The sequence below is a fragment of the Felis catus genome, chromosome C1 (assembly GCF_018350175.1).
Source record: "Felis catus isolate Fca126 chromosome C1, F.catus_Fca126_mat1.0, whole genome shotgun sequence".
Classification (NCBI taxonomy): Eukaryota; Metazoa; Chordata; class Mammalia; order Carnivora; family Felidae; genus Felis; species Felis catus.
Genome location: NC_058375.1, coordinates 12899111 through 12923397, shown reverse-complemented (window position 1 = coordinate 12923397; position 24287 = coordinate 12899111). Strand labels below are relative to the sequence as shown.

Sequence of the window (24287 nt, the reverse complement as noted above, 5' to 3'; positions counted from 1 at the left end):
CATCATGGCCCCCGGGTGCTCTGAGTGTCTGCCCTTGAGGGGAGGTCCCCAACCCAGCAGCGTGGTAGGGAGGGGGGTCAGTGGAGGCCAAGTGTGGCACCACCAGCACCCACAACACATATGTACCTGTGTCCCTCAAGTACACGTGAACACAGAAAACCTCGCCAGTTCCCCATCCGGATCCTTTCCCTGGGCACAGAGATGCCCCCCAAGGCCTTGGGGTGCACAGAGCGTTCTTTTCCTCTCCCCGTCTTGAGAGGGAATGCCCAATCACCCAGCCTCTGAGAGATCAAATCCCTTGCAGAGAGCCTCCACGGGGGCCACCTCCTCAGGGACTTGTGCTCATCCCCTACCGCACCCCCCTCCCATGGGGGCCTCACCTCCCATCAGAGGGGACCCAGCCTTCCTTCTCTCGGGCTTCCCTCCTCTGTCCCCTCTATTGGAACCGTCCCTGCCAAAGGTGCTGTCTTCCCAGCACAGGCCTACACTATCTTCCTGCTTATCAGTCTGGAGCCCGAGGCCATCAGACTTCAAAGACTATATCAAATGCGTTTAGTGGTTGTGTGTTTCTTTTTAATATCAGCAAACTGTATTTTCAGGGGGAAAGGGCCAGAGCCACAGAGAGGAATAAAGGAAAACAACACCCAGGAGAAAGATTTCGGCTGTAAGGCTGGGGAGGCAGGGTGGGTCCCGATGTGGGGGTGGGGGGTGGGGGGGGAACTTGCTTCTTAGAGCGGCTCGGCTGCTTTTGAAGCAAACCTGGGGTGCATCGGGTGGGCCAGGGGCATGGAGGCACTGGGGACCCCTCTCTATTCCTAAGATGAAAAGGGGAGGAAAGAACAGAATTTTCGAGCTTGTGCACATGAAGCCAAAATCCACCTGCAGACTCCTGTGGGCCCAGTGGTTAAGGTCACAGCCCTGGAATCAAACGGCCCAGCACAGTGACCGGCAGGGCTGGTGAACTCAGACTTCTAAGCTTCGGCTTCCTCGGCTGCAAAGTGGGGCTGACCATGGCGCCCAGCCTCAGGTTGTTTGGAGAAGTCAGCGGGATGACGGCTGGAGAGAATTTCTCGAGCGACAGGCCACTTTTGGAGAACGCCACGCTGAGCCTCCCTGGCATTACCGTGATTCGCCAGGGCACGGAGGCCAGCCCAGCCAGAGGCGGCAGGCCCTGGGAGGTCTCCGGGATGGCTGGGAGGTAAGGGGGCTCGGGGGCAGGGTCCCCGGTCTTTGCATCGGCCCGGCACCTATTCAGGGTGGCTTCAAATCGAGGCCATCCCGCGGAGAGCCGTGGAAGGAGGCGGCCGCACCGTCTTGCTTCCGGCTGCACACTGGGAAAAAGAAGAGGGTGTTCGCGGAGGGCAGGTCGTGTGGGCAGACGCTCCCCGCGCCGACCTCAGTGCGTCTCCACCACCCTGACAGCCGCGACCGTGGCTCCCATTTTTCCAGATGATGTGACCCTCGGGAATGGTCCCCGGGAAGCCGGGGAGCTCCAGCCATCCCCGCGCCTCCGGCTTTCCTGAGGTCCCCCTTCTCCGCCTTCCGCAGGTTCCATTTCTCCTTCAAGTGCTTCTCAGCCTTGTGTTGTCCCCACCTCCAAAGGCAGCCTGGGGGTGTCCAGCTGGGCCATGTGGCAGGGGGGACGCCGGTGGGAGGGAAACGCTCCCCAAACAGGCTGCAGGCGGTGGGTGTTGACATCCCGGCACCCAGGCCGTGAGTTATGGCCCATTACCCGCTGCAGAGGCTCTATCTCTGATAAGGCTCTTTATGAGCTCCTCCATGAGTAGGGAAAGGTAATTGCATTTTTAGTGCCCTGAAAAGGTAAAGGAAAAGGTTTGCTGGGTTTCCATCTATTTAGGCGTGAGGACGCTGCTGTATGCATACAGAAGCAGGGCTCTGTGACCAGCTGATAGGTAACTGTCTGGGGGGAAGCGGCTAATGTGACAGGTACGCTAACACACAGACCGAAGTACTCACGCCCTATCCCCCAGCTGCCTGCAGGCCGGGCCTGGACAGAGTGGGGACTGTGCCAGGCAGTGGTTAGGCATCCTTTCTGCACGGGGCAGGGAGGCCCCAGAGGCTTTTGGGTCAGGCACCAGGTTAAAAGGTTTTTACCTTATCCCACAGGTGATATAAAACCACTGAAGGGGCGCCTGGGTGGCTCAGTCGGTTGAACGTCCGACTTCGGCTCAGGTCACGATCTCACGGTTCGTGAGTTCGAGCCCCGCGTCGGGCTCTGGGCTGACGGCTCAGAGCCTGGAGCCTGCTTCCGATTCTGTGTCTCCCTCTCTCTCTGCCCCTCCCCCGTTCATGCTCTGTCTCTCTCTGTCCCAAAAATAAATAAACGTTAAAAAAAAAATTAAAAAAAAAACAACACTGAAGGCCTTTGAGCCCTTATACGGCATGAAAAACAAAAAAAAGTGGAATTTAGGGACTTAGTGTCCAGGATGGCCAGGTACGGGTTAGCAAATTTAGCAAATAAAATACAGGATGAATAGGGTTTTTGTTTGTTTGTTTGTTTTTTAGCATATGTGTGTCCCATATCATATTTGACCATGCAACATTTGGGATATACTTATGCTATAAAATTATTATTATTATTATTATTATTATTATTATTATTATTTAATCTGAAATTCAAATTGAACTAGATGTCCTGTTGTTTATCTGGCAACCCAAACTGGAAGGAAAAAGGAAGATAAAAAGAAGATTAGGAGGGCACCGGGGTGGCTCAGTCGGTTACGCATCCGACCTCGGCTCAGGTCGTGATCTCATGGTTCGTGGGTTCGAGCCCCGCATCAGACTCTGTGCTGACAGCTAGGAGCCTGGAGCCTGCTTCGGATTCAGTGTCTCCCTGTGTCTCTTCCCCTCCCCTGCTCACGCTCTGTCTCTCTCTCCCAAAAATAAACATTAAAAAAAATTAAAAAAAAAAAAGAGGATTAGGACATTCAGACTCGCTTTCTGGTCTTTTACTCGGTGTTTTCACTATTTATTTTCTGGTTATCTCATAACAAATACGGCTTTGTCCCTCAAGTGACTGTTACAACCGAGCAGAGGCATGCTCACATTCTGTCTCTGTCACATACGCATCCATGAGCCATGGATTCTGAAATGTCTTCCTTCAACACATTTGTGTTAAATGTCTACCGAATGCTTTCGTGGGCACTGGAAGCGATCTGGGGACGACTTCAGGAAAATATCTAGAAATGTGTGTGTATGTCTCTATCTGTATTTCTCCAGAGTTTACTTCGTCTGTCTCCCTATTCATCTTTGCAACACACACACCCATTTATTTTGTGTGGGCGCGTTCTTGTGTATGCGTACAAATATACACACACGTGCATCGTGCGGAGCCTTAGGGACGAGCGAGATAAAATACGTTGCAACAAATAACAGTAAATAAGGATGAGGTGCCCGGTTCCAAACGACTGGGCACTCTGCTGTTCTAAACCAGCCATGGCACCGGCATCGATCAACTACTTGTCGTTTGTCACATCGATGGCCTCGCTTAATTTTCAGAGAGCCTGTGAACCAAACACACTGGTGGCGGCCGGGAAGGGCGGTGTTTGTGCTTTTACTAAAGATCATACGACCAGGAGCTGGGGAAGGCCACCTACAGACCAAGCCTTGCGTCTGATACAAATGCACATGGCGACAAACCAGTGGATTAGGACAATCTGACTCCCGAGGCCCCTGGCTTTCTGCTATGTTACGTAATCCCAGGGGGCTGTCTATCTTTCTTCCTGGAGCCCTCCTTCGGATGACCCCTACGCTTCGTCAAGGCAAGGGCTGAATTTGTTAAAAGACTCTGGCTTCTCTTTGGAGGACACAGGCTGACATCACCCCGTAGCTTTGTGGGCCCCGGCAAGGGCGTGAAGCAGGATTTGGAGACGCATCCATCAGCAGAGGCTGGATCTGCAACGCAAAGCCTGATGCTTTGGGGCCCAGAGCAAGAGAAATAAATGTAGCGGTGTGGATCATCCAGGTGAGGGCTTCCAGGCTCCCAGTTCTTGGGAGAGACGAGAGAGATGATCCATCTGGAGAGATGAGTGGAGGACATCCCTGAACAGCCAATTAAACCACTTTTAATGGTCTCAAAGAATGTATGTTCAAGTTCCAAACCAATCTCAAGACTTAGTGAAGCAGAGATAACTGGGCCTTTGGCCGTGCAAGATAAACTAGCAAAATCTGAAATGCAGGCAATCCTGTTTTACATTAAGGCAAGTGAAAATCAACATGATGCGTGTGGTTACCCACAAGAAAATGCTCCGACCTCTAGAAGATAGCCAGGCAGAGAGAAGACACTGAATGGATGGATGAATGAATGAATGAATGAATGCTTGCCCTGAGGCTCCAACCATTACAGTCAGAAGGGTAGAGCATAAACTGATTCGAAGATCCAATAAGGAAAGTGGACATTTGAGATTAAAAAGGGAAATAGGCAGGGGCCCCTGGGTGGCTCAGTCGGTTGAGCATCCGACTTCAGCTCAGGTCATGATCTCGCAGTCTGTGAGTTCGAGTCCCACGTCAGGCTCTGTGCTGACAGCTCGGAGCCTGGAGCCTGGAGCCTGCTTCGGATTCTGTCTCCCTCTCTCTCTGCCCCTCCCTTGCTCGTGCTCTCTCTCTCTCTCTCAAAAAGAAATAAATAAGTTTATGTAATTATTCTGAGAGAGAGAGAAAGAGACAGAGAGGGAACACGAGCAAGGGAGGGGCAGAGAGAGCTGGAGAGAGAGACAGAATCCCAAGCAGGCTCCGTGCTGTCAGCACAGAGCCTGACACAGGGCTCGAAATCATGAACTGTGAGATCGTGCCCTGAGCCAAAACCTAGTCATACACAATGGACGGAGCCGTGCAGGCACCCAAGCCTCATGTCTTTAACATAAGGACAGCCACATAAGGACAGCCACATGGACAGGTCTGAGTTACTCTCAGGATTAAGTGATACACGGAGACACCAGTAAGGTGCCGGGCACATAACGGGGTTTCCATGAACTTCCCTCTTGTCCATCCCATTCCTGCTGCCACACTACAATTTCAGATTGCCTGGTGTGGCTGGTTTGATGCCCAGGGGGATGCTCACTGCAGGTGCCTTTGATGTATTCGTGAAGGGCCGTCCAGCGGGGCCTCCCCTTGGCCTCATCTTCTGGGTGACTGGCTTGAGTCAGACCCCCAAGAGCTCCCGCTGCCTCTTTCTCAGGACACTCCCTGACTCAGAGTCACCATGAACTCACTCTGGACTTACCCAAGTTGGGCGGCGTTCGTGGGGGCCTGTGCTCCCAGGGGCTGGCAGACATTCATTAGGGACACAGGCCCTGGAGTCAGACAGACTGGTTTTTCCAACACTAGCTATGAACCCTTAGTCAAATCTCCACACCTCTCTTGGCTTCCTTTCCCACATTTTCAAGTTTTCCAAATCCCCTGGGAAGTTCTGGAAAAGTTTATGCTACTCTCCACCTACAATAGCCCACCTTCCTTTTCTTCAAACACATCAAACTACCTCCCACCTCAGGGCCTTTGCACCTGCTGCCCTTCTGCCTAGAGCTCTCATTTGTGGGCTCCTTTCCATATTTTAAATTTCAGCTTAGGTCTGCCCTGACCACCTGGCCAGTAGAATTCCCCTCGATCTTATCAGCCTGTTTATCTTCTTCCCAGCCCTCACCGCAATCTGAATGGACTTTGTTCATTGATTTTTTTTTTATTAGCTTAATGTCCGAGCCCCAGCGGACGCTTCTTGAAGGCACAAACTATCTTTCTGAGTGCATCAGCGTATCCCACGGTACCTGTCACAAGCTAGACACTCAGTAAATATTTCTTCAAAGGAATACATGAGTGAATGGTGCTTATGCCCATAGTAATAATATTCACTGGGCTCTTAGAACATACCAGAGACTGTTTCAGGCACTTCACGGGCATTCGTTCTGTTTTATAGTGGAGACAGGACACGGGGAGGTTTAACGGCATGCCCAGGGTCACGCCCACAGCAGATTAGCTGAAGTAGAACCAAGATTTAAATGTAAGCTGTTCAGAGGCGCCTGGGTGGCTCAGTCGGTTAAGCATCCGACTTCAGCCCAGGTCACATGATCTCACGGTTTGTGGGTTTGGGCCCTGCCTGCTCAGGATTCTCTCTTTCCCTTTCTCTCTCTCTCTCTCTTTCTCTCTCTCTGCCCCTCCCCAACTCCCGCTTTCTCTCTCTCTCTCTCTCTCAAAATAAATAAATAAACTTAAAAAAAACATAAATGTAAGCTCTGCAGCCCCAGAGCTGGAAGACTGGATGAGTGAATGAATATGTGAGCAGAGAAGCATGTAACACAATGCCCAGCACACAGTAGGCGCTCAACGTAGGATGGCCGTGATTCGGATTTCAATACTGCACTCTCTCCTACGTGCAAAACGATTTTGCGCGTCCCCCAGGGTTTCCAGATCTCCGCGCCCGTCCACCCCCACCGTTCTGTCTGTGGCGTCGGTGTTTCTGTGCCCAAACTACAAAATATATATGTGTATTCAAAGATGCGGTTCTACATTTTAAGCAGCCAGAGAGCTAAATATTTAAAGGAGATGTGTGAATTATTGACTCGCCTCTGCAGTGGGTTCTTTTCTTCGGTCCCTCTCTGTCTTACCATTGTCCCTCGATTCCAGCTTCTGGTACTGCCCGCGGCCCAGCACCCGCCTCCCTTGCTTTCCCTGCAGAGAGAGAGGCCGCACCCTCAAAGGAGCGGGGGTCCCCTCACCCACGGACTGTCACTGTGGAGCCAGAGCGCCGCCCCCCCCCCCACCGAGAACCCAAGGGGAGGTCGGGGTTGCCCTGTCTGTCTCTCAGGGGCTGGCGGACAGGCTCGGCTTATGTTGCTAGTTTCAGATGATTTTGACTCCAGAAACTTTAATGATCACCTACTGTATGCAGAATCACCATGGCCATCCCCATCACCAGAAACGATCATTTACTGAGAACTTTCTGTTCTCCGTGCATGTGAATTAATGAAATCCCAGACCTTCCACTTGATTGACAGTTCAAGGCCCCATAAGTCACTCATCTTCTCTGGGCCTCACTTTTCTCGTTGTAAATCAGGTATAATGCTAGCTCTCCTTTATAAGAGATGTATAGTCTGCCCTTTCCCTGCTGGATAAGCTCCTTGGCAAGGCTAGGTTTCTCCCTTGTAGTCATAGACATATCCCAGTGCCTAGAACAGTGCCTGGCCCCCGGTGAGTCCTCATTAAGCATTTTTGGAAGGAAGGAAGAAAGGAAGGCCAGAAGGAAGGCCAAACTGGGCAGGAACCACTAGAATCATGTTCTTTACTGGGGCGCCTGGGTGGCTCAGTCGGTTGAGTGCCAGACTCTTGATTTTGGCTCGGGCCATGATCTCACGGTCGTGGGATCGAGCCCTGCGTCAGGCCACACTTGAATTCTCGCTCTCTGTCCCTCTCCCCTGCTCTATCTAAAATTAAAAAAAAAATCACGTTCGCTACCATGACTGTTATCATTTTACTAGAGGCCCCCGCACCACGCCTATAGGCAGGTGACGTCATTATCTCCACTTTGCAGAGGAAGAAACCGAGGCCCCGGGGACAGTCTTGGAAAGTCCCCGTCTTCAAACCGCTTGTGATCAAGAAGGTAAAAGACAGGACTGTTCTCTCTTGAAGGAACCCCCGAGGGAGGGGGCCAAGCCTCCTCAGTGCCACCTGGATCCCAGACCCACTAGGAGGGAATGTAGTTTAGCCCCAGCCTGGCTTTTACAGATGCACACACTGAGGCTCAGAGGCTCTCAGAGACTCCCTGCGGGGAGGATGGGACCTAAAGCCCTTCCACTCCCCGGCTTTGCATACTGAGGCCCCGCCTGCTCTCTCGTCTCATTTCATGTCCCCGGAGCCTTGGCCCACCCCCACCCCCATATCCCTCACTCTCCACGTTCCAAACACTTGGAAGATCATTGCTCTCTCCCCAGGGCCCACTCCGATGCCTGGGGCGTAGAGAAAGAGAGAGCAGGGGCAGGGCAGAGAGAGAGAGAGAGAGAATCCCAAGCAGGCTCCGTGCTGTCAGCACAGAGCCCAAGGCGGGGCTTGATCCCAGGAACGGTGAGATCATGACCTGGGCCCCAATCAAACACACGGAACTGACTGAGCCACCCAGGTGCCCCATAGTAGACTCGTCTTAAGGTGTGGTTCAGTGAAAGGGATCTCACCCTCAGGCTCCGGGCTGCACCGTCAGGCAGGTTCAGGACTCCAGTGGCCTGAGAGTGAACGCCTCCAAGTTTTAGCCCCCAGAGGAGGGGTCACGGCCGAGGGAGGTTGGAGGCAGGCCCTGGGGAGGGCATACCACATGGCCAGCAGGCTGGGATCACGTGAAAAAGCATCCCAGGTGGAGTGAACAGAATGAGCGGAGGTTAAGAGGTGAGCAAGGGCACGGTTGTGTTAGGGAACAGGGACAGCTCAGCGTGGCTGGGGCAGAGGGGCTTTCTGCAGAGGCACGTCACAGACCATCCGTCTGAGCCTCGAGAGGCATGCTGGGATAAGAACGGAGACGGCTCTGAAAGCCAAGTGAGAAAATGGGGAGCCCTTGCTGCGGTGTAATCAGAGCTGTGCTTTAGAAGTGCCGCTCCGGCCAGGGAGGGATGGGGGACAGCGGTTGGACGTCCCCACGCGGCGCTCTCCGGACAGGGTGTGCTGACCTGGGGCAGCGGGTAGACATCAGGCGGAGACATCACGTGCGAGGAAGCGGGGGCGCTTGGGTTTGGTGGCTCCCGGCTAGTCGGGGGCAGAGGTGGGAGAGGGGCCTCGTGCTGCCTTCTGGAGCCGGGCGCCCTGGTGCCCGTAGTCAGGGTTACGGAAGGGACGATCGTCACGGAAATCACAGAGGTCACCTCCAGCCTGGTCTCCCCACTGGCTGCTGCCAGGTGATGATTCATCACAAATAAAAAAAGGGAGGAAGGCGACACCAGCCATGCGGACCCCGACGCGGGGAAGAATTCCAAATAAATGGGTCCTTTGATCATTGGACCAATTTCCGCAAAGGCTTGTTAGCTCCAAGAAGATCAAATGGGGAAGATAATGAGCAATTTTCAGGTAGTAGGTGCAGCATACAGGGTGACAACCCAATTTAGTCAGATTCTTAATCAAGTCGGAATCCCTGACTTGACGCTATTTGAGGAGTCTATTACTCCATTATGCTGAGTGCTTTGCTGTCTCCGGTTTCCAGATTTCCAGTCGTTAGAGGTATTTATCTCCATGCGATTTAATTAAAGTCTAGTGTTTAATGACACAATGTGTGCTAATTATTTCTTGTTGGTTGTTGAGGGTGTGTTTTTTTTTCCTCCCCCCTTTTGCAACAAAGCAAACCTCTCATTATTTCACTTGGCCAAGGAAAGGTGGAAGGTAGGGGCTGGGCTGGGCGGACCTCGGGACAGATCAGATGTCGGCGCTTCCGAGAAAAGCAAGGAGATGTTTTGTCCCTTGGATCCCTGATGCTGCGCTCTGTGTCCACATCATCCAGGGGATGAGCCCTCTTTCTGCAGCCCCAACGTGTGGGAAGGACTTAGCATGTCGGCCTAGACTGTGGCCACTATTTTTGTTACATTGCACACTGTCATCAGCCGGTCTACACATGGAGAAGGAGGATGGGGCCCCTCCCTTGTTACACCAAAGTGTAGCGATTCCCACATAAATCCCTCGCTCTGTTGCTGGAATCTTTGCCGATATTATTCTGAGTCCTTGTCGGTGCAGGACACGTACTGAGAGAAAATCCGACACAGGGGAGTTTAGTCCCGCCCTAGAGCACCAACGCCAGAGACAAATGACCCATCTTTGAGGAGGTGATCCGTTCTCAGCATCCAGGAGATGGACAAGGCCTGGGCTCCCCGCCTGCAATCAAGTCTTGCCCTCCTAGCAGAGTTCATTCACTCTCGCTGAGCCTCGATGTCCTCATCTGTACAATGGGGCCTATGAAACCCAGTGACGATTAGGAGAGAGAAACCATGAAATTGCCAAGCATTTGCCTGGCACGTATGCCTGGCTCAGCAAAGAGCAACCTGGATTATTAGGGTCATCTTTGCTCTCAGAAGTGCTTGGCAGAAGGGCGGAGCCTAGAAGTTGGTGGCAGTCAGTGTCTGGGAGTCAGGGGCTAGCTAGGGTAAGGATGAGAACTACCATGGAGGGAGGAAGCCCTCTCACCAGCGTCCGAGGGTGATGGTGGCCAGATTCACTCCACAGGGATGATAACTGGAGAGCCCAGTGGTGTATTAGACCCCAGCCCAATGGGCCACCGGGTGAGCAGAGTCCAGATCCTAGAGAAGGAACAAAGACAGGTGCAAGGAGGATTGGCCAAGGCAACAGCCCCTCCAGGCATCAGTGAGCCTGCTGCGGGGGTGTGCTGAGACGTGAAGTCTCTGTGGGTGACCAGGATGGTCCCAGGCCCTCTGGGCAGCAGGCACTATGGAACAGCAGCTCCTGGAGTCGTCTGTGGACTCCACGAGGCAGATGGGATGGGAGGTTGTCCTCGGGTGGCCCAGGACGGGATGCAGCTTTCAGGAGCTAGACCAGGCAGAGGGAGGACGGGGGGGCATGTGGGTCTGGGAGCCCGGGGCCACCAGGACGTGCTGCTTGGGCAATAAAGAACAGAGGTCAAGAGCGCCGGCTTTGGAATCAAATTGATCTGGAGACCTGGTCCTTCCCTACCCTCATGTGGGTCCCTCCCCCAACCTGAGTCCCCTTTCCACACCCATGAGGTGAGACAGTAGGACCTGACCTCAGCAGGTTGTAAGGGGGATCATCAAATGACATAATGCCTCCCTGATGCAGACCAAGTGCTCGGCGTATTGTCCGTTATTTTTGTCGCTAGGAATCAGGGCACTCCGGGTACTAAGACCTCGTCTATGGCAGCCCTGAACTGGGGCTTAAAGGGAAGGGTCCCATTGACCACCTGCAGGTTTTGAAATGCCACAGGGACTGAATGTCTATCTCCCTCCGTCTTCTTGATGAGGCCAGATGTCTTCCCATCAGAAAGCGAGATCCCTTCTGAGAAGCTTCCTTCCACTTATGATGGATGCTGTGTGGCTCTGCAGAGGGGCCCCAGAGTCACCTTGCCCGCTGTCCCTTTTGAGGAAAGATACCACGAGAGAATCTTTCCTCAGGGTGGCTCTGGCCTGTGCTCTGAGCATGGAGACCCTGCTGTGCCCCAGTCATGTTGAGCGGGACCCGGGTCAGTGCCCCAGCCTCTAATAGCCCGTGTCCCGTGTGGACCTGGGGGGGTGCGACTCTGCTCGGGAACGATGCTTCCTTCGTGGTGGAAACAAACAAGACAGTCAGGTTCTCTCTCCTAGGGGTCTAGGTGCTGGAGGTCCCAGAGAAGGTGGGTCATCCTACATATTTTTGGACTATGGCTGAGCATTTGTTTTGGCTTTTCATGAGCCCAGAAAATTCCAGAACCTGGCATGATGGCACAGCTATGCTAGCTCACTGCCTTTTCTGTCCTCGAAGCAACCAGCCCCTTCCCCCGTACATCACCAGAATCATCACAGACACCACTGGTCCTTGAAGCCTTACAAAGCCAAGCTGACACGGCCCCTGCACAGTGCCAGGCACTGTGTGTGTGTGTGTGTGTGTGTGTGTGTGGTGTGACCAGCTCCTGACCTCCATGGGGCTCCCGCCTAGTGGGAGGCGGCTGTCCACGCAGACAGCTACAGGGTTGGGTGAGCAGTGCTAAGATGGAAGCAGGTGCAGGGGGAGAGGTGAGGCCTCTCTGGTGGTCAGGAGGGTGATATTGGAATTACACCGGGTCCGTGAGAGGAGGAAAGGGGTCCAGGGACAGGAGCCCTGCGTACAAAGGCACAGAGAGGTGGGAGAGAGTGGTGAGCCCCAGGGACTGCATGAAAGGTCCGTGAGGAATGAAGAACAGGGCCTGGGGGGGGGGGTGAGGGAGGGGAACGGTGGGCAAAGGACCCAGAACAAGAGACCAGTGCATCTTATGTCTCTGCTGATGAGCAGGGACCACAGTCCACAGAGAGAGACACAAGGGCGTGTGGGGCCCTCTCGTGAGCTCGCGTTAATGCCTAGACCCCAGAAACTTAACAAAGGCCCAGCTGGGCCTTGGGAAACCTCCAGAGGGTGACCACAGATGACCGTCCCCTGCCGACCTCTCCCCTCCCCAGTGCTGGGGCCTTGGCCTCGAGTCAACTGTGAGGAAAGCAAACTGATGGAAGCCAATCTACCACATGCCCCAGAGATTCCAGGAGCGAGGCTCATCTTGCCTGCTGCGGCCGGGAGACCTGGAAAATCACCAAGCAACGGCTGAAGAAAGTAAGGAAAATGGAGAGGCCTTTGGATCCAAGGGGCTCTGGGACTCAAAAGCAGCAGCTTGAAAGGTTTTATGGGAGTTTCTTCAAGGAAACAGATATCTCCACTGACACTTGCCAAGGCATTTTCTCCGGTAACAAGCTTCTTTATTCAGCCAAACAAAGAAACCATCGCACACAGAGGAGTGAGGAGAGCTGTCAGAGGCTGTTCCGGGGAGAAACGAAAGAGGCTTTTGCTGAAGCTAAAGCCCATAAAAGCTGAAGGTCAAGACGGAGGCCCCCCTTCCGGCTGCTTTGGGTGCACAGGACGTTCAAGATGGCCGACCCAGCAACCAGGCCGCTGTCAGGCCGCCCGGGGGGCTCCCCCTTCCGGCCTCACCCCCAAACCCCATCTTCCCAGCCAGGGTGGGAAGGCAAAGAAACAACGCTAACCCCCTCTTGGGACCCATCGTGGGGTCAGGCAACCCCAAGGTGGGTCCTGAGACCCCCGTGACCTGTGGCCTGTCATTGGACCTCATGCCCCCAGCTCTCCCTGTGGCCCCCCTGGGACCCATGCCGCTGGTGGGGAGGCCTGAGCACCTGGCCTGGTCGCGAGGGGGACCCGCACTGTAATCAGACCGATAAAAACGGCAGCCACCAACGCTGTGGAGGGCTCTTGCCACTAACACACTCCACACCTCCCCCTACAAGCAAGCAGTCCTCACAGCAAACCGGATCAAGGCTCGGGGAGAATACTTCACTCCCCCCATTTGACAAGTGAGGGAGTGGAGCTTGGGTGATTAAATGATTTGCCTGAGGACACAGTGCTGGTAAGAAGACCGGTTGGGGGGCATCCGGGTGGCTCAGTTGGTTAAACGTCCAGCTCAGTTGTGGCTCAGGTCACAATCTTGCGGTTTCGAGAGTTCAAGCCCCACCTTGGGCTCTGCACTGGCAGCATGGAGCCCACTTGGGATTCTCACTCTCTCTCTCTCTCTCTCTCTCTCTCTCTCTCTCTCTCTGTGCCCCTCTCCCCATTCTCGCTGTTTCTGTCTCTCACAAAATAAATAAATGAACTTAAAAGAAAAAAAAAGATGGGTTGGGACTCCAACCAGTGCCACCTATTTCAAACGTACTGTGGTCAGTGGCCCTGTTGTGGGATTCCAGCCAGGCCAGCCTGAGCTGCCTAGTGGGGAGGGAGCCCATAAAAAGGTCCCCCTTTGACTGTCCCTCTGCTCATCTCAGTCTGGCCATTTGAGTGTGTGACCCCTGTGTCTTCTAATGTCATTTAATTCATTAATTTATCGATTTATGATTGTTTTAAAGTTTACCTATTGGAGAGAGATAGAGCACAAGCTCGAGTGGCAGAGGGGCAGAGAGAGAGGGAGAGAGAGAATCCCACGCAGGCTCCATGATCTCAGCACAGACCCTGATGCGGGGCTTGAACTCACAAACCATGAAATCGTGACCTGAGCCAAAACCAAGAGTCGGATGCTTAACCAACTGAGCCACCCAGATGCTTCTGAGGCCGTTTAATTTAAACATTTGTTTAAAAGCCTCCTCCTACCACTCCCCCAAGCTGGTGACAAACTCTTGAATCAGAGAGAACCGAGTATAAATGTCGGCCCCTCCTCTTACTAATTCTGTGACCTGGGCAAGTCCCTGAGCCTCAGATTCTCCCTGCAAAATGTAGAGGAATGGTGTCCTCTACAAAGAGGTGGGGCGGGGGTTCTACAGACTACTCTATACGTGGTTCTTCATGGGACCCGGCAGGTGACAACTGGTCAACACACAGTGGCTGTGACTAACACAACAGTGGCTGTGTTGGTTCACCGTTTCTCCGTGTCCACCACCAGGCTTCAGTGGCACACGACACTTAATTAGCTCATTAATTAGTTGGCTGATTGGGCTGTGCTCCACGTGGCTCCCATTCTCTGCCTGGGCCCGTGGCAATGGCAGCAGCAGCCGTGAAAGAAAGCACGCAGATGCATTTCAGGTCTCTGCTCGTGTCACAGCTGCACATCCTCCATTGGCCAAAGCAAGGCACGAAGGTGAGCCCCAGCTCAAGAGACAGCGGGGCACACCCGGGCCACTCGGGCGGGCATTGCTAAGGGTGCGGCCGTATAATCCCGGGGCTGGACGGGGAGCGAGGAGGGGGACCCATAGCCCGGGCTTCTATAGGCAGCGGCTCAGGTATACTTCTGGTGACTTTCCAGGCGCTCACGCAAGCACGGAATTAGAATGGAACCCGTTTCTTATCTTCTCTGGCACAGTGATTTATCCTAATAAATTGTGTAGCTTCTAAAACCTAGTCAAGTGGGGTTTCTTGCCTCTACGAATGACTCCTGAGTTGTCAGAGTCGTGAATTGTGAACTCGTTTTGTGTGCATGTGTGGAGACCAAGTCACGAGCCTAAGAAAGCCACTTGGAACGAAGCCGCATAAAGAACAGCTGAGACAATAACGGGCATTCACAGAAACTACCAACGGGTGGACGCCTCGGGTCCTGTCGCTCTGGAAAGCAGCTAGGGATCATCTGACAAAATTGAAGCGAGCCGCAGGCTGTGATTTGAGAAACCTTTAGATGTATGCCCGAGGTCTCAGGATATTTATATCTCAGAATATTTATAGGTCTCAGAATATTTATAGCAGCGCCGTGTGTCACAGCCCAAACTCAGACACACCCCAAATGTGCACCGATAGCAGGATGGGTCATCGTGATGTATTCACACAGTGGAGTAGTACGCAGCAAGGATCAGAGATGAAATCTACCGCAAGCGACAACATCGATGAGTCTTACGAAGCACAAAAGAACTGCGACTCCATTTGCCTGAAGCTCGCAGGCAAAAACTAAGCCGTATGGTTTAGGGATGGACATGCCGATAATGATACATTAAGCAAAAGGCTGGAAATTATTACCATAAATGTCAGGATGGTGGGTGAGAGACAAGGATGACCAGACGGGACACACAGCATCTTCAAGAGGTGCCAAAGTTGTAGCTCCTGGCCTCTGACGGTTCATCTATACGGGACTCCCTTTAGAGAGATTTATTAAACGGTGCGTTTGTATTTCGTGCTCTTTCCTGTATACGGTATTTCACGATGGAAGTATGTTTCTTAAGGACGGTTAAGGAAGTAGGGGTATTTCGTTCAGAGAAGAGAAAACACGGGGTGAATGTAAAACCTGTCTCACAATATTTGAACAACAAGCGATGTGGACGGGAGAACCCCATCTTCCCACATGGCCCCAAAGGCAGAAAAAAATCAGGACTGGAGAGGCACAGGGTTTGGCTCCAGATAAGGAAGAATTTCCGATAACCAGGAACGTTAAAAAATTGAGTATATATATATGTATTTTTGGGGAGGGGGAGATAAAGTCCTTTTTATTTAATTAAGCAACACCACGGTACGCTGATGGGAATCTTGGCAAAGATCTTGGAGGATGAGTCAATGTCAGAGAAGCCTGGGCCAGGGAAGATCGAGGCTGCCCAACCCCCAGAGGCAAGGCCAGTGTGGAAGAGTGAGGCATTTGGAGCCAGCCAGACCTGAGTTTGATCCCAGCTCCACCACTGAGTAGCTAAGTGACCTTGGGAAGGTTACCCGACCTCTCTGTGCCTCTATTTGCTCGCTTGAAAGCAATACTGCATCTAAATTATCTGGCACTTAATAAGCCCTTGATAAATGATGGTCATTATTGCTAATAAAAAAGTTTCTCCCAAATTTGAGATTCTGAGGATTCTCTGCATCCAGAAGTATATGTGTTGTATTAGTCAGATTTTTCATTTCTTTCCTTCTTTCCTTTCCTCCCTTTCTTTCCTCCTTTCTTTCCTTCCTTTCCTGTCTGCCTGTCCGTCTGTCTTTCCGTCTGTCTTTCCTTTCCTGTCTGTCTGTCCATCTGTCTTTCCTTTCCTTCTTTCCTGTCCGTCTTTCCTTTCCTGTCTTTCCTGTCCGTCTGTCTTTCCTTTCCTGTCTTTCCTGTCCATCTGTCTTTCCTTTCCTGTCTTTCCTGTCCGTCTGTCTTTCCTGTCTGTCTTTCCTGTCCTTCTTCCTTTCCTGTCTGTCCGTCTGTCTGTCCGTCTGTCTTTCCTTTCCTGTCTGTCTGTCTTTCCTGTCCTTCTTCCTTTCCTGTCCTTCCTTCTTTCTTTTTCTCTTTTTCTTTCTCTCTTTCTTTCTTTCTTTCTTTCTGTAACATAGCAGCATAACACCAAATCACAGTGGCTGATAAAAACAAGCAATTATTTTGTGCTCACGGGTCTGTGGACCAGTTACAACTCAGTAGGGTTGGGTCTCGGCTTCAGGCTCAGCTGCGGGCCGGGTTCAGCTCTGCTCCCCGAGTTTCTCATCCCAAGACCAAACACCACCCGGGACACTCCCTGTCCCTGAGGAAGGGCAGAAAGTTTGTGAAGGACACACAGAAACAGACAATATGTGCTAAGGCTTCATCTCAGAAGTGCCTGACCAATCCTCCCTCCCACATGCCACTGGCCTAAGCAGGTCACAGGGCCACGCCCAAGGTCAATGCCACAGGGATGTCTGCAAGGCCCCTCCCCTGCAAAAGTCACACCGTGAAGGGGAAGGCAGGCCAGGGAAGAATTAGGAACAATACTCTGATCGCATGCATGCGTGTGGCATATTCAAGAGTTACTCTGTTCAGTGTAGGAGAATATATTAAAAAAAAAAAATCTTCTTCAAGAACCATGAGGCTATAAAATATAAGGTTCAAAAGCCTCAGCCTAACAGTGAACAGTGAAAATGTAATTTTCCCATTTTATTGGCTTATATAATAAAATCGTTGCATAGCTGATTAGTTTTAATGCTCCATGATATGTCGGCAAGGAGGTACATTCAGAACTCCGGGGTCTTTCTTCCTCTTTCTGGTTCTCACCTGTTGGCCAAAAGACCCCTGAGAGTCACCTATTCCTGGTTGAAAATTGCTTTTGCCTTTCTTTTTTTCTTTTTTCTTCTCCATTCTCGGACTCCTTGGCAAGTTGAGATTTCTGTTTAAGGACCTGTTGTGTCAAAGCAGAGATGCTTGGAGAGGAGGCCCCCAGAGTCCAGGCTTAGGTAGGGGCAGAATAAAGTGCTGTTCCCCTTCAAAGAATTTTAACCAGCTCAGCCGGGCCCCTGCCCAGCGGGACCCCCGGCCTCTCTTAGCATTTCCTCTCTGGCTGGCAGCTCCCGCCTACAGGACGAGTGGCTGGGCTGTGTCCCTCTGGCCATTGGGTACAGCAGATTGGATGCACCCACGGAGGGGGGGGGGCTGGGTCTCTGGGGATAACTTAAGAAAACAAAATGGCACGATGCAGCAGGGAACGGAGAAGACAGAGGCTTGCAGCCTTGCCTGGATCCAAGGCTGCCCCACAGGAGGGATGCGGGAAGCCTGGGGAAGGACTGCCTACCAGGGAGCGGATCATCAGCGTGCCCGCCACTAACTTTCCATGGGAGCCACCGAAGGCCGCTTTGCCTCTCTGTGTCTAGTCTCCATATAGGGCTGGGTTTGAGGACCCCCTCCATTTCCTTTCGGGGGAGAACACAGAGCACGATCAAGAGGGAAGACTTCAGGGCCCAGCGTACGGAGCTCAGATACGGGCCCCGATGCATGAACCCCTGCTGTGTGACCTCAGAGAGCCACTTACGTGCTCTGTGCCTCAGTTCCCTCCGCAGAAAAAGCGTGAGACCATCTCCGCAGGTGGCTTCCAGGAAGAAATAAGTTAACACGTCTGGAGCATTTAGAACAGTCCCCGGCGCAGAATAAACCCTCCGTCCGTGTTACTTCCTGTTATTATTATTCCAGCTTAAGATGCTAAACCACTTTGCTCCTTTTTTAAACGTGATTTATGCTTTTAGGCTGCGAGGGCTATTAGGCTGACTACGTGAGGGTGTGATATATGGGAAGGGGGAAGCAGTAAGAGCACAATCTATGTGGAGATGCCGAGCCGTGTGGCAACGGGAACGGATCCAGCAAAGAGCTGGGGACAAGATTAAAGGTCTGAAGGATGGCACCTCCCGGCCAGCAAGACAGAGAGTGGGTTATTTACTACAGCAGAGGTGGAGAGGTTACGGGGAAGAATTCCCGGGCACCAGCTCTCCCCTCGCAGGGGGAAACTTTGCGGGTGAGACACCAGCTAAGCTTCTGGATGATTAACTAGGAAGGCAGGAGAGCTGATCGAATCTTTGCCCACCCGGCAGAAGGGTGCGCATCATTACCTAGCCGCTAAGATTTACACCCAGATGTGAAGTTTGGTCTCGCGGGATCCTCTTCCCCACCCCCCGTGCCTCCCTAAACGAGACAGGAAGGCAACGTTCGGGTTCTCAGAGACCGCCTGTCTGGGGGAGATGTAGCAAGAAACGCCAGGGAGATTCCAGGGAAGTTTAAAACAACACCGTTTGTCTTGTATGACCTTGAACACGCGAGCCCCAGTGTCCCCACTCAGAGTAAGCGGACGGCATGAAAAGCGATGGGGCGCCTGGGTGGCTCAGTCAGTTAAGCGTCCGACTTCGCCTCAGGCCGTGATCTCCCGGCTTGTGAGTTCGAGCCCCGCGTCGGGCTCTGTGCTGACAGCTCAGAGCCTGGAGCCTGCTTCGGATTCTGTGTCTCCCTCTCTCTCTTCCCCTCCCCTGCTCGCTCTCTCTCTCTTTCAGAAAATACACAAACATTAAAAAATCAAAAAAAGAAAGAAAGAAAACCGTACTTACTGAGCACCTGGCCAACGCACCAGGCTCTGACTCCAGTCTCTGACGCCTCGTGACCTAAAAAGTAATTGAAAAGGCAAAATTCAGTTGATAGATTGCCTTCTGTTTCCATGATACTGGACATCCCGCCTGATTCTTATTTCCTGAACCGAATAAGCACTCTTAACTCCTGGAACGATGGTACCAGCAGCCCACGAAGGGATGTGAGGATGAGACCATCCTACGGTTCTAGGTCCGAGACCCATCTCCTAGTCTGGGAGGTTTGGGGTACAGGTTTGGGGACAGGAAGTTGGTCGTTACGTGGCTGTGGTTCGGGACAGCTGCACAGCTCTGTGGTCTGGGGCTTCTCTTGTTAGACCGTGGCCCCCAGGCAGAGCCCGTGTTGGTCACGGCGGGGTGGGGGAGGGTCCAGTAGCAGTGACCTTCAGCCTCAATGGCTCACGTCCACTAAGTGTCATTGCTCTCTCCCGCTGTGCGTCCACTGCAGTGGAGGCTCCACGTTGCACCAGGCTGACGGCTCCAGTCTACCCACCCCTCCACCATCACTGCAGCAGAGAGAAGGCGATTCTGGACGGTCTTGTGCCAGCTCGTAAGGGCTCCCACCCCGAGATGACCCACATCCCTCCTCCTGACAGCTCAGTGGCTCCAACAACCAGAAGGCGGTGGGGGTGGGGGGGGCAGGAAACGCACCCCTGCTGGTACCCATATGGTGAGAAGGGACGCATTGGATGAGTGGCAACAATGCCCACCACACCCCTTCTCTGAGCCCCACGCCTCCTCCCCCCAGCCCTGCCCGCTCTCCATCACCACCCCCACCTGGAGCAGGATCCTTGGTGGGTGCGTGGGAGAGAGACAGACAGGGACGGAGACAGAGATACACGGAGCCAGAGACAATGCGATCCTCAGCTCGTCCCTCGAGAAACAAATGGGTCTTTGACACTCATAACCCATTACCAAGGTAATGCAGTCTCTGGAGTCCTTCTCATTACACGCAGACCAGTGTTATTATTATTATCGTTTATCATTTGTATGACATAACAAGGATGTGCTATTCTCATTCCTGTTTAAGATCAGCCCCGCTCGGCTCTGGGGGCTGCCACCTCCCCCTTCTCCCCTCGGGCTCCCCTCCCTGCTGCCCCAACCCCGTGGCCCTCCCTCCACCCTGGTCTCCCTGCCTGGCCTCCACACCCTCATCTGCAGGACGCCATCCAGGCAGCCTCTGCTCCCCGTGACTGGCAGGTGGCGGCCCAGACAGGAAAGGGAACAAGTTGGCACCTGCCTTTTGCACCGCACGGCGTCGGCCTTGGGGCCTGCGTGATTATCTTCCCACGAAGCAGGTAAAGTGGAAACAGTCATGCATGCCGCACAGGTAGGGAAACCGAGGCTTGGGGAAGAGAATGGCTTGCACAACCCCCAACCCCCCCCCCCACAGCGGGTAAAATCGCACTTGGCGGAAGAGAAATTCCAGAAACGGAGGGGCCCCTCCACAGGCGTAAGGGGTCAGTGTCTAGGACCTTGGAGGTAAGTGGGGCTCCCGGAAGGAGCTCTGGGCTTGGAGACAGAGCCCTGGCTTTGGGGACTGATGTGGCCTGTCCCGCCCCACCCCCAACCGCCCAGCAGCCCCATGAACCTGCGAGGTGCTTCACCTTCCCGAGCCTCCTTTCCTGGGTCTGGAAGTGTGATCCCTCTTCCTGCCCTCCCTGCCAGGACAGGTGAACTAACAGAGCCACTTTCGACATGACAGGAAGGAGCCTGTTGTGTGCCCCTCAAAGGAAGGGGGTTTGGAAAGGCACCAGCTCAACATACGTTAGTATCGTTAAGGTCAAGTGTTCCTAAAGAGCCAGCAGCTCAGTTTGTGGAAGGTCACGAGCAAGGAGATCCATGACCTCAGCATAAGGCTGCCCTTGGGGTTCACAGAATGGCTTCGTTTACAACTTCATTCACGGTGCAACTAACAGGCGTCGGACCCATTGCCCACTCTGTGCCGGGGACCCGGGGGCTGCCCTCCGGGGGCTTACGACCTGGCTAGGGGAGATGGCAATAAGAAGGCAGACAAACATGATAATTTCAAACAGAGATGCAGGTCCTGAACACCAACAGGCTGGTGATGGAGTGTGGCTGTCCGTCCTACTGGCCTTATTAATCGTGGGTTCATTACCAGGCGCTCTGACGGGCCTCCCCCTTCCCAGCCAGCCCCTTTGGATTGTTGGCCAAGGGGAGCTTCTCCAGGCACTCACCTCCTGGAGAAAGACTCCCGCGATTCCCCCAGCTGGAGTGCATCGGTCCTGCCTGGAATCCCACCCCCGCTTTGTATTCCTCTTCCGGAATTTCGGAGCTGTCTTTTACTGGTGGCCAGGATGAGCAGGCATCTCCATTTCGCAGATGAGGAAGCCGAGACCTACACGGTAAGATACCTCTCTAGATTTGGACCCACGACTCACGTCCATCTCCCTCTGAAGCCCCCCGTGTCCTTTGTTCCTCTCTTCCTTCTGCTTTGGTTATTTGTGGGTGCCTCCTGCCTCCCCCTCTTTTGGGAAGCTCTTGGCTCAGATTTTCTCTGTGTCGACTAGCCTACGAGCTCCCGGGGCAGGGACAGCATCTGTCTTACTCATCGCTGCATCCTCCTCATGAGGACAGTCTCTGGCATATAGTAGATGCTCAGTAAACATGGATGCGTGAGTGGGTGAGTGAATGATGGTGCCCCATGGGTGCTGATAGACAGTAAGCTCACTGTAACTGTGTGTGGAAGGGAAGGAGGGAGAAGGAACCAACCCCACCCCCCCGACTCCTTCAAGGAGCCAAAGGTGGATTCCAACTATACAGGAACAGATAACAACCCAGTCTGCCTTTTTCTAAATTCCTCTAGGGAGCCCATTCTCCAAGGCATCGTGGGATATGGCCCTCATCGGCACTGTCCCAGTGGCTACCCTCTTCCTACCTGCCTGGAGCCTGGTGCTCCCTCCCCAGGGTCCAGACTGTCTGTAGCCAACAATTAGAACAGTTTGGATCTTGTTAAAGGCAAAGAAAGGTCATGCTAATGAGGACGTCAAGCAGTCCAGAACATGAATGAGCACTGGGCGGAGAGTCTTAGGGGACATCCACACCCACCCTGCTCTGGCCTTGGCTTATCCAGTTGAAGCTGGATTAGGTGATTAGGTTCCGATGAGGTCAAGAGGGTGGGGCTCATGATGGGATTAGTGCCTGTTATGCCCAGAATCCGTGATCCCCAAAGACCACCCCACCGGGGAGCCGAGTCTGAAGCAAAAGCAAAGAGCTTTTATTCGAGCTAGCTCGAGCTCAATCCCCTACCTGCACTGACAGCGATGAGATACCGGAGAGAGAGAGCGGGTTTTAAGAGCACAAAGGTTTTATAGGGATCATGGCCTTAGCCGATTGGCTGGGGAAGGGTCGTGGCCTCAGCCGATTGGCTGGGGAAGGATAGACCAATGGCTGCCAAGGTGTGGTCCCAGATCAGCCATTATCAGCATCACCTGGAACTTGTTAAAAATGCAAATGTTGGGCCTGGTGGTCACAGACCCACTGAGTCAGAAACTCTGGGGGTGGGGCTCAGCAACCTGTGTTTGAACAAGTCTTCCAGGAGATTCTGATGCACCTGAAGTTTAAGAACCACTGTGTCTGAGGGTCTCTAACGTGTTTGGCCTCAGTGTACACAGAACGTTTCTCACTGGTCACCTATGAACCATTGGCTGTCAGCCTTGCTGTGCTAGATAAATACCTAGCACCAAACACCATCCCCAGAGACTCTGATTTAATTGGTTTGGGGAGGGGTAAAATGCTCCCAGGGGTTGAGGGCTCCTGCCTCTGGCCCCTACCTGAGAGACGCCCTCCCTCTTCTACTCACGCTTTCCACGCCTCTCACACTCCCCTTCGTCCCACCTTAGACTTCGGAAGAGTGCATCAATTGATAGCCTGCTTTCTTAGAAAACATAAGTTACTCAAGGGGAGGAGGCGTGGTCTGAGGTTGGAGCGGGAACTTCTTTCTGAGGCCATGTCGGGGACATAGTCACTAGTCAGCCGGCCTAGGTCTTCTCTTTCATGTCCTTGTAAGAAGAGGGAGAGAGAACAGAGCCCTTTCCCTCTCAGCCACATGAGGACACAGAGAGCATGTTGGGAGAGGGCCTTCGCCAGGAACCCAATCAGCAGTGCCTTGCTCTTGGACATTGAGCCTCCAGACCTGGGAGAAATGAATGCCTGCTGTTGAAGCCCCCCAGTCTCCGGTAATCTCTTAGAGCAGCCCAGAATGACCAAGAGAATCAGAGAGGAGATGGGAGGAGGCAAACTCTACCCTATAACCCTTGATCTCGACTCACCGACCACCACTGTGTATCAGAGTGTATGCCAGACCCCGGATTCTATCTGCAGGAAGATTTGATCCCTGCCCTTGAAGAGAACCTAGTCTTTGTGGGAGGCAGACATATGGCCAATTATTACAAAACACTGTGCCATAATCGTGGGCTCAGAAGGTACTATGGGATTGCAGAGAAGGCCAGCAGGGGACTACGGAGCCAAGGGGCCATCAGGGAGATCTCCTCGGAGGAGGTGACCTTAGGACCGGAGGCTGGTGGTTGAGTTGCTCAGGATCCTGTCCTGATCTTCGATATCAGCCTCTGCCTCCCAAGCTGGCCTCTCTCCCAATGTGCAAGGTGACCTCTTCTTCCCCAGATGGCGATGTCTCCTCTGTGGATGAACCTGCCAGGGAAGAACCGCCTTCTCGAGACCCCCCCCCCCCACCCAAACGGCCAGGCCATGACTGTGTCTCTGGAGGACCATCCTGAAATCCAAGGGACTTTGGGAAGTCTCTGCGTGGGTGCCAGGCACTGGCCGAAGACGGCGGACAGAGCCGCGGCGGCTTGGGAAGCCTGGGAAGAACTCCGTTGCTCCTGCTACGAAGGGAGCTCGGCCCGCGCTGATGGGAGGCGGACAAGGGAGGTTCGCAGCTGACCACACTGCCGCTCCGGAGCGCGGGCCTGTCTGAGAAAGATCCAGACTTCTTCCCCCTCTCCTGCACCACCTCCTTTGTCCCCACCATCATCACTCTCCCCGTGTGTCCCTCAATACACTGTCCCCATAATGTTCACTCTCCCTCAGGGTCTCCATCACCACACGGTCCCCACGGCCACCACCACCCCGAGTCTACACCACGTCCACAGCCTCAGGGACGGCCCCTCCCCACCTCCTCGCCACCGTTAGCCCAGAAGGCAGCCCGTGCCAACCACATGCAAAGCCCTGGATTCCCTCCTTCTCCCTGCGATGCCTCTGGGGCTGGGGAGCCCTGGATCTGTGCTGACCCCCTGTCATCTATGGACACGTTGGCCTGT

General features: G+C 53.4%; 1 protein-coding gene across 1 annotated transcript; it reads right to left on the bottom strand.

Moving 5' to 3' along the window:
* Positions 1–23998, bottom strand: LOC123379430. Its single transcript, XM_045034871.1, has 4 exons — positions 23912–23998; positions 21186–21346; positions 18952–19005; positions 1–1331 (listed from the first exon to the last, which is right to left on the bottom strand). Exons 1-4 carry the CDS (start codon positions 23996–23998, stop codon positions 911–913), a joined length of 723 nt encoding a protein of 240 aa, XP_044890806.1. The 3' UTR covers positions 1–910.
* Positions 23999–24287: the final 289 nt, after the last annotated feature.

Excerpts from the sequence above, each read along its gene's own strand:
- LOC123379430 (XM_045034871.1), bottom strand. The coding sequence starts at position 23,998 with ATGGTGGGGACAAAGGAGGTGGTGCAGGAGAGGGGGAAGAAGTCTGGA. Across the intron at positions 21,347-23,911 it reads CGCTCCGGAGCGGCAGTGTG|GTCTCGGCTTCCTCATCTGC; the intron begins GTCAGCTGCGAA and ends CTTACCGTGTAG. Across the intron at positions 1,332-18,951 it reads GTGCGTTGGCCAGGTGCTCA|TGTGCAGCCGGAAGCAAGAC; the intron begins GTAAGTACGGTT and ends TCTTTTTCCCAG.